The 17,646-nt window shown below is 43.7% G+C and overlaps 2 protein-coding genes across 2 annotated transcripts in view; both read left to right on the forward strand.

Annotated features, from left to right (window-relative positions):
• The window catches only part of ATP8B1 (ATPase phospholipid transporting 8B1), a 35,343-nt gene extending 33,620 nt beyond the window's left edge, over window positions 1-1,723 (forward strand). The window contains exon 28 of the mRNA XM_040539980.1: window positions 270-1,723. Within this exon, the coding sequence (XP_040395914.1) occupies window positions 270-500 (231 nt within the window). The 3' untranslated portion in view covers window positions 501-1,723. The remainder of the gene's footprint in view (window positions 1-269) is intronic.
• Window positions 1,724-2,053: 330 nt separating this feature from the next.
• On the forward strand, window positions 2,054-15,817 carry NARS1 (asparaginyl-tRNA synthetase 1). The gene is made up of 15 exons (XM_040539982.1): window positions 2,054-2,200; window positions 3,735-3,817; window positions 4,030-4,095; window positions 4,198-4,290; window positions 4,721-4,810; window positions 5,879-5,957; window positions 7,150-7,220; window positions 7,485-7,571; window positions 9,941-10,162; window positions 10,563-10,762; window positions 11,210-11,345; window positions 12,372-12,485; window positions 13,094-13,225; window positions 13,790-13,921; window positions 14,486-15,817. Exons 1-15 carry the CDS (start codon window positions 2,158-2,160, stop codon window positions 14,615-14,617), a joined length of 1,680 nt encoding a protein of 559 aa, XP_040395916.1. The 5' UTR covers window positions 2,054-2,157; the 3' UTR covers window positions 14,618-15,817.
• Window positions 15,818-17,646: the final 1,829 nt, after the last annotated feature.

The raw sequence follows: 17,646 nt of genomic DNA on the forward strand, positions 1-17,646 counted from the left end.
CACTGTGAGGATAAATGAAAATAATGAAGCACAAAATGATACAGTAAGTCCTTCAGAAACTTTGATATATGACCTCATATACTCTTGTTTCAAACAATCAATTTTAAACAAGAAGACACTCCTTTTAAGCAGTTTCTGGTTTTGTTTTTTATTTGTCGTTTGTTTTTTAATAAAGCCTATCAGGTTATTTCCCAAGAAAGTAAATGCAAAATGCAAACAAGTTGTTTCCCTTTCAATCCATAAACTAATTTGTCTTTGCATGCATGAAGATTCAGAAAAACCGTAAGAAATACATGGCAGAAGAAGAACAGTGGAAGAGGAGGCAGAGTGCTTTTCGCCGAGGATTATCCAGCCGTCGTTCTGCTTATGCTTTCTCCCATCAACGAGGATACGCTGATCTTATTGCTTCCGGACGCAGCATAAGGAAAAAGCGAGCTCCTTTAGATGCAGTCCTAGGCAACGCTGTCAGAGAAGTTAGAGAAGCTCGTGAAGCAAGCTGATTTACTACACTTCTGGGGAGAGGTTTCTTATCCAAATGATTGCACATTTTTGTTGTTGTTGTTTTAAACAAACTCAGGATATTTTTTAAACCAAATTTTTATGCTTTATCACAGAACTTCTTGGTTTCGGACTACTGAAAGCACAGAAGAGCCAAGAGTTCTCTGCAGAGCTACTTATCCTTGTGCAACTGATTTCTGTTTAATGTGAAACTGAAGGATGTGTGTGTTAGAGTATGAAAACTGGCATTATAATTCCATGCCTGGAATTGCAACTTTTCTTTACATAAAATTGCAGCTACATTTCATATTATGTCTTTGAAAACAAACTGCTAAGTAGCAGTTACTTTGTGTGCGCCATTTCATTAAATTGTAGAATGATAATGTCATATTAGATGATCAGACTTCTGAGAGAGTCATAGATACTCTAATCTGAGCTTGCGCAGCTGAGATTAAGAAATATCTGGTGACAAACTTTAGTCAGCATCCGACTTTATTGGGTATTCTGACACTTATAGATGTCATTTTTGTTCATTTTGATTTCTTGAATGGTTGACTACAGCTTGCTGCATTAAATTGAGAGACTTTTCTTTCCATATTGTCAGTATAAGTGATATGCCATTGTTCCTTTCAGAACTAATTCCTTAATTTTCCCTGGAATAAAGAAATCTGAGTCAACAGTTACCAGATTTTGTTTTCTCACTTGCTGTCTGTTTCTCTGTCTTTCCAGCTGTGCAGAATATTTGTGGCTACGTACTTATACAGTGTATTTATGAACAGGCATATTTAATCTCTGCAGAGCTGCCCTTTGAACTGTCAGAAGTTTGTGCATTTCTGTTTTAGATACAGCAGTCGCCAATAGGTAACCAGTTGTTTTTATATGAAACACGTATCAATTGTTAGTGAATAAATACCATTCTTACAATGTAAAAAGTATTTCTTTATGAGTCTTTTTGTGTTTGCACATACTTTCACTCTTGAGATGTATAAACGTGTCGCTTTTATCTACTTCTGACTCATGGTCCGAGGCTGATTACTGAAATGGTTTTATAGTAAAAATCATGGTATGCAGTTCTTCAACGGAATGTACATTGCAAAAATTTAGTGAAGATGAATATACGAAAGTTTTCAGCTTCTCTTCTACTAAGTATATGGGTTACAATGGGAGTGTGAGAGGAGTTTAAATACGAAATGGAGGTAGCTGTAACGTGTCATTGGGACAGATCGCAGGCTCACCGCCCCCCGGCCCAGCAGCCCCCCGAGCAGGGTGCCCAGCCCCACGTGCAGGCGGCTGCTGGAGACCTCCCCGAGCAGCCCCCAGCCCCTCTCTGGGCAGCCTGGGCCGGGGCTGCGGCACCCGCCCGGCACAGGAGTGCGGCCTGGCGGGCAGGGGGAGCCGCCGGGGCTCCGCTACGGCCCTGCCGCTGCGCCTGGACACGGGCACCGCTGACAGGAGCCCGGGCCCGCCCGCTCCGCACCTCCCTGCGGCCCTCCCTGCCCGGGGCAGGGCTTCGGCCACGCGGCTCCACGCAGGGGCGGGGCGGAGCGGGGCGGGGCCGGGCGGGGCCGGGCCGGGCCGGGCCGGGCGGGGCGGTGCCGGCTGATGCAAGGCGGCGGAAGCGCGGGGCGGCCGCTTCCGTAGCGCTGCGGCAGCGCGGCCATGGCGGGGGAAGTGATCGGCAGGACGGCGGCGCTCGCCCTGGGTGAGGCGCGGGGCCGGGCGGCCTCCTGCGGTCCGGGGCGGGGGGTGTGTGGGGCGGGGCGGGGCGGCCCCGCGGCCCCTCGGCCCTCACCGCGGGCAGAAGATGGCGGCGGCCGCGCCCCGCCGGGGCCTCGCGGGCCGGCTCCGCGCCCTGGGGCCGGGCCGGGATGGGGGCGGCCGGGCGGCTCGCAGCGGGCCCCGCCGGGCCTGAGGGCAACGGGGAGAACGCGGGGGGCGGGGGGCGCGGGCGGGGCCCGGCCCGGCCCGGGGTCGCCCCCAGCTGCCGTGCGGGAGGGTCCCGGCGGCCCTCGGGGCGGTGAGGCCGCGGTGCCGAGCTCGGGTGGCCGCCCGGCGCTGGCGTTTCCGAAGAATTCGCCTGTTAAAAGCTAAAATGAGTCGGTTCCGCACCGCGTGCGGGGCCTTCTGCTGAGCCCAAGCCAAACGCCACCAGCGCCTGTACCGTGGCTGCGTGTGCTACCTGTGCGTGTGTGCTGCTCGTTCCTAACAGGCCCGTCCGTCCTCTGCAGAAAGTGCAGTTGTTCTGAGTGACTTGAGTAAAAAGAAAACAACAACAAGAAAGCATTGCGTTTTCCTCCAATTAAGGAAAATACTGCACACACGAATTTTGGTGCATTTCTGGCTGTTAGCTGTGCAAGGGTGGCAAAGAACGGAGCGTGTGCACGTATGGACATACCGATATATGTGCGGGTGGTTATACATCAGTTCATGCCTATGTGCTTATACGCACACAGGTACACGTGTGTATATATATTTGTATTTACGTGTGTGGCCCAGCCCGCAGCCCCGGAGGCTCCCCCTGCCCACCTGTTGAGGTGAGAGGAGTGGAGAAGGCTAAGGGGTGCTCTGAACACAGGACGGGAATGCTGATACGGGAAACAAGGGTTTTGCAATGGCCATGCGGTCAGACAGAGGTTTAATGTGCTCTGATCCCTGGAAATCGAAACCAAATCGCGCTAGAGAAAAAGGTCCATGTTTTAGCAGTTAGGGCGTGGGGTGGGAGCACCTGGGCAGGAGCAGTGGCCGTGCGTGGAAGGCTCTGGGCCGTGCAGGCCTTATCCTCTGGCCTTTGCGTCCGTTCAGGTGCTAGAAAAAAGATGAAGTATCTTCTGTTCTTTTAATTTGTGACTCATTTCTTGGCTATGTGTAAGCTAAATGCTGGGTTGCATTGTCTGACTTTTCTCAGCTTATCATCTGCCTGCTTGCCTAGACGTTATGTCCAAAGAAAGCTGCTTCCTTCTTGGTTCCTGGTGTGCAGCCAGGGGCTTCCAAGAGTTCGGAACTTTGGGAGTCCTCAAGGCCTCAACGTAATGCATTTTCTGCGTGGAATGATTTTTAACATGGAAAATACTAACGGGCTCTTACTTGCGCGACCAAGTGATTGTTTTTGAAGGTTTATCACTGCTGATAACCACGAACATTTTATATCTCTTGTGTGTGTCCAGTTTCTTCCTGTGTATTTCCATAGTTGATACTTTTTTTTTTGAGTAACTGCCTGTATTTGTCATGTCTTACAGAAGAGCTGTATGTTTCTGAACGAGAGGGCAGTGATTCCACTGGCGATGGGACACAGAAGAAACCATTCAAAACTGTCTTAAAGGTAACTGCAGAGAACGTGCACTGTTCTGAAGCGCGTGAACTGCTTTAGGTCAAGTGATTGGCCGTGTATTTCTAAATGTAAATTTTATAGCTGTTGTTGCAGCTCCGACCAAAATGTCAGAAGCAGATTGCCTGCTCAGTCCCTTTAACGGGATTACTTCAGTTTACCTGCGATGTTGTTGATTCTGTTTTTTTTCCCTCCCCACTTCTAAGGCTCTGATGACAGCAGGAAAGGAACCATTTCCTACTATTTACGTGGATTCGCAAAAGGAAAATGAGGTGCTGTAACACCTTCCCAACAGAAATTATTTTAATACTCCTTTGTGTGAAATGACACAAATGTAATCTTCTATCTTCTGCTTTCTCCTTGGTTTGGTTTAGAGATGGGCCATTATTTCAAAGTCACAGATGAAAAATGTCAAAAAACTGTGGCACAGGGAACAAATGAAGAATGAGGCTAAGGAGAAGAAAGAGGTAGGTTGCGGATGGTGCTAAGCTGGAGGAAGCATGCCTTGTTTCTTTTCCAAAAATATTAAGCAGTGTTGGTGTTGTTTCCCACGCCCCATAAACCTGTAGTTTGTTCTTCGCCTGTACCATACGTTTTACATTTGTTATTTACAGCTTGTCTTTGTTTAGATTAGGACAAGCAATGACTGAAACTGTGTGAGTTTTGAATGATGGCAATCTATTGCCTTTGGACTCTGGGGAAAAATGAGAAATGCTTCTGTGCATTGTTTCTCATCCTGGCCTTAAATCAGGGCAGGCCAAGCTCCAGCAGGGTAACAACAAGGCTTTTTATGACGTCTGTCTGTAAGTGTACATTATAGTCCCCGGTAATTATAAAGAGTGAGACTCATAAAGCCTGGCCACAGTTATTTAATACTTATTTTTTCCCCTAAACCAGGCAGAAGATCTCTTGAGAAGAGAGAAGAACCTGGAGGAAGCTAAGAAAGTTGTTATCAAGAATGATCCCAGTCTTCCAGAGCCAAAATGTGTGAGTAAGATCCAGTGCCTGGTTTCCAACACGTTGTCTGCACAAAGGCTGTGTCTCTGCGTTGTGGTTCTGACAGCTGTTGAAGGCCACTGTCCAGTTGCTGTCACTAAATGTACTTTCGTTTTTCTGGTTATCGTACTCGAGAAAGACCGAAGTCAATATATTAATGCACTTGGTGGGTATCTGAACCTTCTCAGTTCATGCACCAGACTTTTCTCTGTCAGTGTTCGCTGGCAGATACCATGTGGAAACCATTTGGAAAAGTTTGTGAGTTTTGCTTTGTTTGGTTATTGTAGTGGTGGAGGATGAAGATACCCTGCTGGCCAGAGGACATAATTTAAGTCACTGACACACCTATAGCAGTTCTTATGTGGCTGTTTGTAGAGTCCTGCTGGATTTGGTGATTTGGTGCAGTCCTTAACTTAGTAAGCAGATGTGTGCTGCGGTGTGGTGGGGTTTTGGACAGAAGGGGTTTCTATGTACATGTGTAGAAAATGGATCTGATTAGAGCAAGGCACTCTTGTGGTTCCCCTTTGTGAAAGGGGCAGCCAGGTCCAGCTGGGTTTAAATCCTTGTCGCTTTCAAACCAGCGCACGCTGTTAGTGTTAACTGCCTGAAGCACGATCCCTTCTGAAGGTGTCTGCTACATTAAGTGTTGTGGCTATAGCAGTGTCAGAACCTCGGCTGCACATCTGGGTGCACCTATGTCAGATCCAGGTTTGATGCCGTCTGCTTCTTTGAGTGCTGATGTCTTCAGAAATGAATCCAGAGAGGTATGCTCATACTTCAGAGCGCAGGAGGAGGTGTCTGAGGCATTTCTTTTAAGTTTTCTGTTGAAATAGTGCACCTTTTGTCCAGTGCAACTGGATAAAATACTCTCCTTACTGAACAGCTGTTCGTTGTTGATGGCTGTGTATATATCCTGAGTGCAACTTCATGAGATGGGAGGGGCTATTATGGGGAGGGAAATGTCATATACACTTGTACTCAAAGTAATTGTGTGGAAAACACCATCTAAATGGTGGGTTATATTCCTATTTTTGATTGCTTTTATTCCCTGCTTTACAGGTAAAGATTGGTGCTCTGGAGGCTTATAGAGGCAAGAGAGTAAAGATTTTTGGCTGGATTCACAGGTTACGTAGGCAAGGTAAGTCACGAGCACTTAAAGCTTATTGAGCCTATGCAGGGAGATGGAACAAACCAAGTAGCCGTCAACATTCAGACATTTAATGAATCAGACAGCATCTAGTCTTAAATTTTTAGTTCATCACTTAGATTTGGTGTATCACACTGGTCAGTACAACACTAACAAATTCTGTACAATGTATGAAGATGTAGACATTTCTTAGTCGAAAACTTTTGAGATGTTTGATTTGGAGGTCAGTCCTACAGAATTGCTTCAAAAGACTTGTTTCTTACACTAATCCTAGAGAATGAGGAGCTAGATAGCATCTGCTCATAGCGAAATCAGTGAGTGAGAATTTTCTTTAAAGTTTCATAAAGTAACATAACTTCTTTTAGCGGTTTAACGAGTAATACTTGCTTTCAAACTGACTGGTATTTTAGTTAGAATCATAGAATATCTGAGTTGGAAGGGACCCGCAAGGATCATCGAGTCCAACTCCTGGGTCCCCAAAGGACCACCCAAAAAAAATAAAAAAAAAAAATAGGTCATGTGTCTGAGAGAATTGTTCAAACGCTTCTTGAACTCTGGTTCGCAAGGTGGCATTCGCTGGGGAGTGACAGGCTTAGGCCAAACTTCCTAGTGCAAAGCCTGAAAACCTCAGGCTGCTTCCTGTGTTCTTCTGCCAAACAACTCTGGAAGTGTATGGCAAAGCTGAGTCTGACTTCACAGAGAGCACTTGTTCAGATTGTCACTGGAGGACTTGACCAAGCAGTTATGGATCTGAATATCATGAGCATTTTATAGAAAATCAATGTTTTAATTAGGTGCTTTTGTGGAGATGTGGGTGTGGAGGTGATGTCACTTTATCCACTTCGGGCATAAAGTGGGCCTGTGCGTTCTGCATTGCTGTTAAAGGGGCCTCTGGTCCCCCCTGGACCAGGGCCTGCCTGAGGTCATGGCGTGGCAGCGCAATCCCAGCTGTGCTGAGGTTGGAGCAGGCAGTGCTCTTGATGTTTCTGTGATCGAGCTAATGCTTCAGTGTTTTCTCAGAACATCTTTGCATATTTGTTTTTTCTTTAATGGAAAGATGTGATCATGGTCCTTCATTAATAATCGGCACATCAGTGGGTAATGTTTCTTGGGGGTGGGTTTGTTCAAATGGATCAGGTGAATACGTCTGAGTCTGTATTTTTTTTCTTCTCTTTCTAACCAGGAAAAAATTTGATGTTCATTGTTTTGAGAGATGGCACAGGTTTTCTTCAGTGTGTCCTTTCAGATGAACTGGTAAGTTGTGATGATTTAATTCTGTTCCCTCATTAAATAAATGAGGTTTTCATACTTCGTCTGTCTCCTATGTAAACAATAGGAAGTTCCCCTAAATCTACTGATTACGTTGTATTTTTGTTAAATTGTGTCTCCTGACGCTAGAATTCTTTGTCAATGTGAGCTCTAGTTATCTTGTCTGTGCCTCCAATAGGAGATGTAGATAGGTAAACCAAAAATTAAAAATTGCCATAACTGTGTCTCTCTTTCTTTTTCTCTCTGTAGTGTCAGTGTTACAACGGGCTAATTCTCTCCACAGAGAGCAGTGTTGCAGTGTATGGTATGCTGAACCTTGTTCCTGAAGGCAAGCAGGTAGGGGAGCTGGATAGTGCTGCGTGTTTCGGTCCTCCTTTTCAACAGTTTGCTTTTCCTCTTATCGGGAAAATGATAGAGGTAGAAATAATTATTGAATGATTTCAGGGGGAATTTGTTCTAGGAAAAAGAACAAACATCCCAAAGTTGCCGCTGTCACCTGCATTTTGTTGTGTGCCTTGTGAACCGTATGGCTCTTCTCATTTAACTTTTGCCTGAAACAATTTTCCCCTTATACGTCACATACATACTTTCTAAAATATAATAGTGGAAAACTATATTAAATAAATAGTTTTATTTTCCTTAACAGGGGTAATGAATGAGGTTTTTCACTTTTCGTTTTGTGAGGTTAAGAACTCAGGGTTAATTCTCTTCTCCTACTGAGTTGAGTTTGTTGACTCTTCACCGTATTGTTCACTGTATAAGGACATTTACTTGTCTTCCAACACGTGGCGGGTGTATGAGCTAGGCAGTTTGCTATAACTTTTTTTGTAGCGCTTTGTTTGCAGTGGTGGTCTCAGATTACTGGCTGGGCAGGTATGATTTTAGCTTTCAAAATACCATGCTGCTTATGCCTTGTCCCTCTCTCATTCCGATCTAGATCTAAAAACTGTTACTGTTTGGAAGATGGATCGAATATAGAGTTAGAGCTAATGCCATGTTAAGTAGCTATGCATAAGGCACAGTCCATAAAAAGGATTCAAACTGAAGGCAGCAAAGAAACTTTCAAGTGTACCCTTTCCTTTAGATACATATTCATAATTGTCATTGACTGTGCAGTGAGAGTTGGTTCTCTCTATGGATCGGCACTCTGTTGTCTGGTCTATCGAGTGTGCTGACTCCAGGAAGACAAGAGAAGAAATATATCTGAACAAAATCGCATTCTGAAGTGATGTTATATTGCTTCAAACAATGTTTCTGAGATGTGTTAGACAATACCTGAGCAAAGTAGTCCCCTCACTGTGGCTGCCGGCAGGGTGTAAAATAAGGTCAGAGTGTTAACCTTCTGTGGTGCTTTGTAGAGAATTCAGTTCACTTTTAAGCAGTGCACTGTTGGCCATTACCAGCATGTTTTGCTAACGAAACTTGGATAAGCTTAATGGTTCTAGTTTGCCCTGTTACTCGGGTCCTGTCCCCAAGAGATCTTCCGAAGGTTACAGAGCCAAGCTCAGTTAAACACGAGTCCGTTGCCTGGTGCGTTTGCCTATCAGAAATCAGTATCGTTTCCTTTTCTTCACAGCTTATACTACTGTGAGGTCTAAAAACAAGTGCAGGTAAACAGGGGTCAAACACTTCTATTCAACAGCTTTCATGCAATTTGGTAAATTACTCATTTGTACGTGACTGCTCAGAATGTTTTGTACACTGAAAACACTTTGTTTTTGTGTCTTATCACAGCAATAGAATGCCTTTAGTGCACAAAATCATCAGATTTGTTAAAATCTGTTAATTAGACTTTGTAAATCGGCATTTACACCCTGAAAATGCTGTAAATATAAAAAGGAGAGAAGCCTGCTGTGACCCACACGGGGGAGCTGGTGAGGCCGGCAGTGCAGGCAGCCAGGATGGAGCCCTGGCCCCTCGGCTTGCTTATCGCAGCAGGTAGCAGATGGGACCTGGCCTGCACGAACCTGCTGTTTTCATGTCGTGGTGAAATGCTGCCTTGTGGAAAGATGGCTCAGGCGTCTCTGACAGATGAACTCACAAGTACCTGTAGCGAGCTAGTTCTTCCTCTGGCATAATCTAAGTGACTTCTTCAAAGTTTGCCACCAGAATGGAAGGGGAACGTGGCTCAAACAGTAGGAAGAACAAAATCCATTGAATATCATACTGCAGTCTTGCCCAAGTGTGTTTATGAACATCTCCAAAGAGATTACACAGTCAGTGAGGTCCATTCTCTCCTTGTGACCTTTGTGAAGAATTTTTTTCTTATAGCCAACTGAAATCTCTTTTTCCTGCAACTTAAGACATTTGTCCTTTTGCTCCATTTCTTCTATAACCACCCATGAAATAATTCAAAGTAGCAAGTAGTTTCCTTCTGTTTAGCTTTCTGTTCTTCCAGCTGAATAAACCCAACTGTCTCTGATATGTTACACTTCAACAGAACGCATCTGAAAGGCTCTAATTATTTGACAATAGTACTCAGTCCCATTCACATCGAGTCTGACAGACTTGTGGTGGGTTACAAACAGCATTTTCAAGGCTGATACGACTGGGTTACAAGGCAGTTACTGATAATACTGCAGTTAGAAGGATTTTAGTATCTCTTGTTTAAGCGAGATTGACATCTCTGCCACAGTGCCAGATGGTGACGTCCAGGGAGTGAAAAGCAGACTTCTGAAAGTTTTGTTTCACTTTTAAATTGGCAGGCTCCAGGAGGCCATGAGCTGAACTGCGATTACTGGGAGCTTATAGGTCTGGCCCCAGCAGGAGGGGCTGACAATCTCCTCAATGAGGATTCGGAGGTTGACGTGCAACTTAACAACAGGCACATGATGATTCGAGGCGAGAATATGTCCAAAATCTTCAAGGTGCGCTCCATGGTGGTGCAGGCCTTCAGGGATCACTTCTTTGCCAATGGATATTATGAAGTAAGTATATTTGCTCTTGTTGGTAAGTGACTGCTCTAATTTCCTTACGTCAAGGCTATCTTTTTCTGGGCAAACCTGTACAGACTTTCTGATTGACTTGAATTGTTGGAGAGGGAAAAAATCTGTTTCTTAGGAAACTACTGTGTGATCACTTTCATAGACATAGATCTCAAAGTTGTGTAGACATTTCTGAGGTAAGTGTTACAGCATGATTCACAAACAGCCTGCATACCTCCTTTCAGGGTGCTGAAGGATATCAGGAAGAAGTACTTGTAGCCATAGGTACGAAAGTTTTGTAGGTGGGATTCTGGAAGAGCGTGCCTTACATCACTGCTGTAACATGTTGTTGTCACCGTCCTTAATTCTTCACTCAGGTAATGACTCTCTTGTTCTTTAACAGGTCACGCCACCAACTTTAGTCCAGACGCAGGTGGAAGGAGGTTCAACCCTATTCAAGCTGGATTATTTTGGAGAAGAGGCATACCTAACACAATCGTCCCAGCTCTATCTGGAGACCTGCATTCCAGCATTAGGAGATGTTTTCTGTGTTGCTCAGTCATACAGAGCTGAGCAATCCAGGACACGCAGACACTTGGCAGAGTATGGAGAGTGTATACTTCTCTATTGTTTATGTATAAGTGAATTTTTAAAACGGGGAGTAGCCGGTGGTTGCATGACAATATATGGTGAGAAGACAGTGTAATGCTGCTATGGAACAGCTGATCACAAGTGTATTTGGAGGTAACTCTTTGTATCAGTGATCGTCCAGCTGGTCATATTTGATGTTCAGTGAAGGGGGGTTTGCTCAAAACAGAGCTGATACAGTTTTAGGAAGCTTTGTGTTTTTAGAATAAACAGTTCATACTGTTGTTTTCCTTCCTTTTTTTTTTTAATTTTAAGAACCTTATTTCCTTTGCAGTGTAGAAGTGGGAGAGTTGAAAAACAGGACAAAAGTGGGTTTCATGTTTTTTCTTAAGAGATTTTTTTTCATAGCTATAGATTTGTTGCTTGAGTGTGGTTTTGTAATGTCATGACCTGTTTTTTCAGGTACACTCATATTGAAGCTGAATGTCCCTTTATAACTTTTGAGGATTTGTTGGACCGTCTGGAGAACTTGGTTTGTGATGTAGTTGACAGAGTCTTGGCGTCACCTGCATCAAGCTTACTGTTTGAGCTAAACCCGGTAAGCAGCAGTGTGGGGCAGTCTTGAGTAGACACGGTCTGATCGTTACCTTTCCTGATGAACGTGTTCATCTGGGAAAGACAGGGCATGGCAATGAGCTCTGCTTACTTAAGTAAGAATATTAAATGACATCAAAGAGTGAAAATGCTGTGAGGCTGGTAACGATTCTTCCAGGAGCTGGGGGGCTGCGGAGGAAGAAGTTACCTGCTAGTAAGGTCTAGGAGCCAGCAGCGTGCTGGGATTTATTGTAATGTGTACTGTACCCGTAGAATAAAAACCTCTATCCTAGAGCTCATAAAATTGATCAGCTGGTACTCGCAGATTGAGCGTAAGGGAGCAATGAAATAACCCTGGCGTTTTACTCCCTGTGCTGGAAGATGCAGCTCTATAAAGCTATCTTCATTTGCTAGAGACCCTTTGTCTCCTGCTGCCTTTGCATAGAAAGTTAGTAGTCTCTTAAAGGCATCTTATCTCCTTCACTAGCTTTTCTCTCAGAGCACGTATAGATTCTCTCATCCCTGTCATTTTGACCTGTTTTCCTCATGAGTACTGGAAGGTTCCATTTTCGGTTTGAACTGAGATGGGCAGGAGGTCCAGAGTAACAGAAGCACAACCTGCCCTGCGGGCTTGTCACAAAGGCAAATTCTGCAGCAGTCTGATGCACAAAGAAGCAAAAATGTTCTTTTGTGGCACTGCGTGTGGAATCTCTGCAAACTGTTCAGTCTGAAGCACCTACATGTGTAATGAATTCATACAGAAAAGGAAAGAGCTCTGAAAATGCTTCCTCTCCTCTCTTCTGCTGTTGTTTTCAGCATCTCTTCTGTGAACTGCACTGGACTTGGAAGATGGTTTTGTTGGGTTCCAGCTTTTCAGTACTTCTGAGGTTTTTAAGCAATAGTTGATACACAACCTGCAAAGGGTAGCGTGTATGCTCCGAGTGTGGAAGTGGACTTGCTGATCGACTGGAAAAATAAATCGTAAAAATGATACCCTTCCAAGCATTTTGATGTCTGCTCCTATTTACAGGGCTTCAAGCCTCCCAAACGTCCTTTCCGACGAATGAACTATGCTGAAGCAATTGAGTGGTTAAAGGAACATGATGTGAAGAAGGAAGATGGTACTTATTACGAGTTTGGGGAAGTAAGTCTTTCTGAGTCTCCTTAGAAATTAAAACCAAAATCCCATAGTCCTCCACTAAGGGTATGTGAGTTCCTTGAAGAGCAACGCGTTTGGACCATGATCCCATTGTGTTTGGGATCAGAGACCTCAGGGAGGTCTCCAGCAGCCTCCTGCACGTGGGACTGGGCACCCTGCTTGGGGGGACCCTGTTGGGCGGGGGCGGGGGGACCAGGAACACCCGGGGCTCCCTGCCCACCCTGACCCATCTGTGGTTCTTGGTCTTAAGGTTTGTGGAAAACAATTTGGGGGAAGAGGAAATGAAGCTCTTCAGTGTTTGTTAGTTGTTTGGAAAGTTTGTTTCAGGTTTAAGGTTTGCCTAGTTTCCTGTGTGAAATGTCGTGTAGACTGTTAAATAGATTTTTTTCTGACCTGTATGTTTTTGAATATAAATATAGTTTCTTGAGTTGTTCTAAGATGTTTGTTTTAAAAATGTAGATACATCAGGATGAATGCTTGGATATGTGTGGTCTGAAAGTGTCTTTGCCTGTGTCTTGCCTGATGTGTTGTGGGTCTTGAGGTTTTGGAGTGTTCTTGGTTTAAAATATTAATAGAGTTCTCTTTAACCCTAGGATATTCCTGAAGCTCCTGAGAGACTGATGACAGACTCCATTAATGAGCCAATCTTGTTGTGCCGATTTCCTGCAGAGATAAAGTCTTTCTATATGCAGCGCTGTCATGACGATTCCCGTCTTACTGAATCTGTAAGTTGGTGTTTTACATAGTGGTACAGGCTTCTAAATAGAGTGGGAATGTCTCTGTGAATGAGCATAAAATGAATGAGTACTACAGGAAAACCTTGGAGAACTCATACCAGAATTTGTTTGGGGCCTTTCTTGGCATGACTTGTTGATACTGTAGAAACAGAGGAAGCAACACTGAAGTGCTTAAAAAATGTCATTAGATCACAGTGATCGTGCTTTTCAATGACCTTTGGTTAGTTCTAGTCTAATGACAATATTTCTGTGACTTCTTGGGGACTGTATTATCTAAAAACTAGCTGTCTAGCAGTCAGGAAGAGTGGTGGTTTTTAGGACTGTTCTTGTGGTGTAACAGTTCGGTGTCACCAAGAGTGTTAAAGACTAAGTCAGAGATCCTAGTCAGCTGGTTTCTTCCATGGATAAATTGGGTCTGGAAGGAATTGCCTTCTCTCCTTCTGTCATGGAGAGTTAATATTAATGGTAGAACATGTTATGTTTTAAGTTTGGGCTTCATCTTTTTGAGGGCAGCTTAACTGTAATAGTTTGATCTTATGTTGTGTGTTGTAGGTTGATGTGTTGATGCCTAATGTTGGTGAAATTGTTGGAGGCTCTATGCGTATTTGGGACAGTGAGGAGCTACTGGAAGGCTATAAGAGAGAGGGCATTGATCCCACGCCATATTACTGGTACACCGATCAGGTATGTAAAACAGATCCAGTGTGCTGCTTGTCAGACATTTGAATTTTCTTAAACTGCTTCTAAAATGATGCAGTCTAAATTGCATACATTTTCCATGACCAAAAGTAGATGGTCGTTTAACCACTGGCAAAATGCAATGGATAATAGTTTCCATTCTGTTAAATTGCTTTTGTTTGCTACAGTGCATGCTGCCCATACCAGATCGCCTTCATTAAACTGGTCTGGGCAGGTATATTCCCCTTGTAACGTCTTCCACAGTGTGCTACCTTTGTGAAGCCCTTGTTAGATAAAGATGGGTTGGTCTTTCCACACTGGAATAGCTAGCTCTGTAAGGGGAAGAGAAAAGGATGAGGTTGGAGAGGAAAAAAAATCATTAAGACCTCATCTTTCAGCTTCCATTTTTCTCTTCTAGTCCTTACATTGCCCCAGGGAACAAAACACAAATATCTTCTCTGAGGAGAGCATAGTTTGTATTCCTCCTCATTTGTTCAGAATACGGTTTTGTTTTGTTTTTGTCTTAACAAGCGAATGGTTAATATCTTCTCTGTGATTTTAATTTCACAGAGAAAATATGGTACCTGTCCTCACGGTGGATATGGTTTGGGATTAGAGCGGTTCCTGACCTGGATTCTGAATAGGCACCATATCCGAGATGTCTGTCTCTACCCACGCTTTGTCCAGCGCTGCAAACCATAGCCATCCTTGTGACAAACTCCAAGAAAATCAAGCAACAGATGCTTGGAAAGGAACGATACATTCTACTACAGGCCGTCTGAGAACAAGACTTACTGCAACCTGTTGTTCATACGTTCATTAATTTAGTGTGTGAGAAAACCCTTTTTTAAGGAAAATGCTACTAATTAACTGGAAGAAGCCTTAGAAAAATAATGTTAGGTGCATTTTTGCTCTCAAGTCAACATAAAACAAAAATCCTAAGCTGGTGTTTTAGATTTCTTTTTTCTCTTGTGGTTTCTTTTGGAGAAGTCAGTTCAAGCTTTTTAAATCCCAAATCCTGACCACTGAGAGTGATATGAAGAAATGTCTTCTAAATGGCTCAACAAAATATAAAAATGGAGAATAATTGTGCTGTGCTTTTTTTTAGCTCTTACTGCTTTTAATGGAAGTTCTGTTTGAGTTTATTCAGTTGTAAGCTATGTAGTATTGAGCACTAAATTCTACTGAAAGAGACTTTTTTCTCCCAAATTATTTACTGTTAATTCTATTAATTAAAAATTATAGGACTGATTGTGAGGTATGCTTCGATGCTTTTTCCTGATGCCCGTGGATGGAGTGCTACAGTGGGACCATGCACTCCCAGCATAAGCTGCATTACAGTAGGAGGGGATGTGCTTAGAGACTCTGGAGTGTTTGTGGTGCCTTTAAAACGAAGGTTATTCCATCTATTTCAGACAAGAAATGACTAACCGAAGACCCAAAGAAACTGTAACTCTGAAATATAATTGGGTTTCAGCATTGTGTGCTGACTGAATTACTGTCCTCTCTTCGTGAACTGTAATTTGAGCTGTGCTTTCCCACTTCATGCTAAAGGATGTTTTCACGGTAGAACAGTTGCCTTGCTAGCTTGGTGTACTCTTGTCCTGCTGCATCTTAGCAGACTTTCTGGCTGTATTCAGGTTATCAAATAGAATTAAGTAAATATTTAATGTATTGAATCATCCATCTGTATCCTTTTTAGCCAGAAATGCGAGCCCTTTTACTAGGAAGAAGAAAATCTGTAGGTGCATCACTGGCTACTTGTACCGAGACTTTATCTGGATTTGCCATTCATGTTGAGCTGTGCAATATCCATATTTTTGTAATAAAAGGCTTTTTTCTTCACCTTGCATGTTAAATATACAAACTGGTCTAAATCAGCAGCCAATAAATTATGTCAACGTAAGTTGGTGTGTAGGACAGTGGTTCTTGACCTGTGATGTCTGTTTCTTTACCTTCACTTGGCCTCTATAGCTTACTTGCTTAAAATACTCTATCCTGGTAGAGACAATAACTGGGGCGGAAAGCAGGAAAAGTAAATTTTCAAGTGCAGTGGATACATGTTCTTAAAAAAAAAAAATAAATAAAATAAATGCTTTTTTCAAGCTAAATACCTATTAATTTAAAGTCATGATTTTTTTTTTTAATAGTTTGGATAGACTTTCTGGGATACCCAGTAGAAACGTTGTCCCGAGAATAAATGAGAGATGTGGTGCTGGATAATTAGCTGCAGAGGCAGCACCTGCAGTGGGAGTGGGCTGGGACCTCTGCTTGCTGTGGTCGCTGAGGTGTCTGACGGTGCTTGTCCTGGGCTTGCTGAAGTGGGGCCGGGTTTGTAAGCAGAGTTGATCTCTGTCACACCAACTGATTCAGTGGGAAGGATCGAGGTTGCTTCCAGAGCTTTTAGACACGACACTGTCTTGGAGTTTCCTGGGGACTGCTGAGGCCTGCTGACCTGCAGGGTGTGCCCTTTGAAGAGGATGAATGGAAGGTACCCTAAGAAATAAGCGTTGCTAGGATGGTTTTTCTTATCCGCACCTCTTTGAATTCACATTTTTCACTGACTTTCTCAGTCTTCTTGTGGCCTAGTCTTTTTCTGACAGAAAAAGACAACAGATTTTAAGAGCTGCTTCTCATACAGTAACGTGCCTCAGCTCTGTTTCTCACATTTGCCCTACTCTTTTTATTTGTGCCTTTGTTCTTTGTCTGAACTTAGCAATTAAATTATTCTCTGAAGTACCTGTAAAGGTGTGGTCAACCATAAATTTCCTGTGATTTGGGATATTTGTTGCAATGTGTTAAGTATATAAACCAGAGGAAGAAGGGAAATACGAACAAGCTTGACTGCAAGAAAAAAGGTATTTCTTACCCCTAAACTGATGCATGTGACAAAGCATTAACAGCGAGCTATAGGAAAAGTCCCCCCGTTCAAATGTTGAACGTGCTACCAAATAGTGATCCTACCCTTTGGGCTTTTATTGTTTGTGGTTTTCTTTGTTTGTTTGTTTTGATTCTTTTGTTGTTTGTTTTTACAATTGCTCTTGTGCTGAGATGCTCAAGAGGCTTCTGTGATGCAGGATGTGTAGAAATTTGTGAGCATATACGGAGTTTTATCAAAAACTAACAAAATCCTTCAAATGGCTGTAGTGATAAGGGCAAAGAAAGGTTGGGAGAAGATACTACTAGAAAAATTCTTGTTGGCAGGGCAGTTTTCCATCCCTTAAACCGGAAGGGATGAGCTGCTTTGTCAAGGTTAAAAGCCTTGAAATATCAGGGGTGCTGCCAGGGGAAGGTCGGAGGACTTGCAGGGAGCTTGTGGCAGAGGCAGCCCAGATAAGGAGCTTAAAAGGTGACCGAGATGAAGGATGCCATCGAGTCAACTGTAACAGTGCTGTGCGCTTTCTTAATCTGCTTGTGATGCAGAGGTGCTGGGCAAGCCACCTTGCTTTCCATGGAAAGGATCCTGGAGTTCAGCAAGGGCCTGTGTGAATCTCTTGGCGGGGGGTAAGGGGTAATTCCTTCGGCTGCCCCTGAAGCCTAGCTCACGGGAAGGTGGCCATAAGGAAGTGCTGCTTCAGACAAACCTTTGCTCTGTTAAACTTCACTGCGACTTTCCGTGAAGATTACAACCCCTGCAAGGTTGTGGCCGTTAATAATAGTTTTCAGAAAGGCACTTCAGGTGCTTGGAACACAGTGGTGCTTAATTTTATACTTATTAGAAAGGGTAAACA

This window comes from Cygnus olor, chromosome Z (assembly GCF_009769625.2).
Source record: "Cygnus olor isolate bCygOlo1 chromosome Z, bCygOlo1.pri.v2, whole genome shotgun sequence".
NCBI lineage: Eukaryota > Metazoa > Chordata > Aves > Anseriformes > Anatidae > Cygnus > Cygnus olor.

Bases quoted from the DNA above. Each gene is read 5' to 3' on its own strand.
- NARS1 (XM_040539982.1), top strand. From the start codon at position 2,158: ATGGCGGGGGAAGTGATCGGCAGGACGGCGGCGCTCGCCCTGG. The intron at 4,811-5,878 runs GTGAGTAAGATC...CCTGCTTTACAG, and splicing joins GTCTTCCAGAGCCAAAATGT to GTAAAGATTGGTGCTCTGGA. The intron at 7,221-7,484 runs GTAAGTTGTGAT...TTCTCTCTGTAG, and splicing joins GTGTCCTTTCAGATGAACTG to TGTCAGTGTTACAACGGGCT.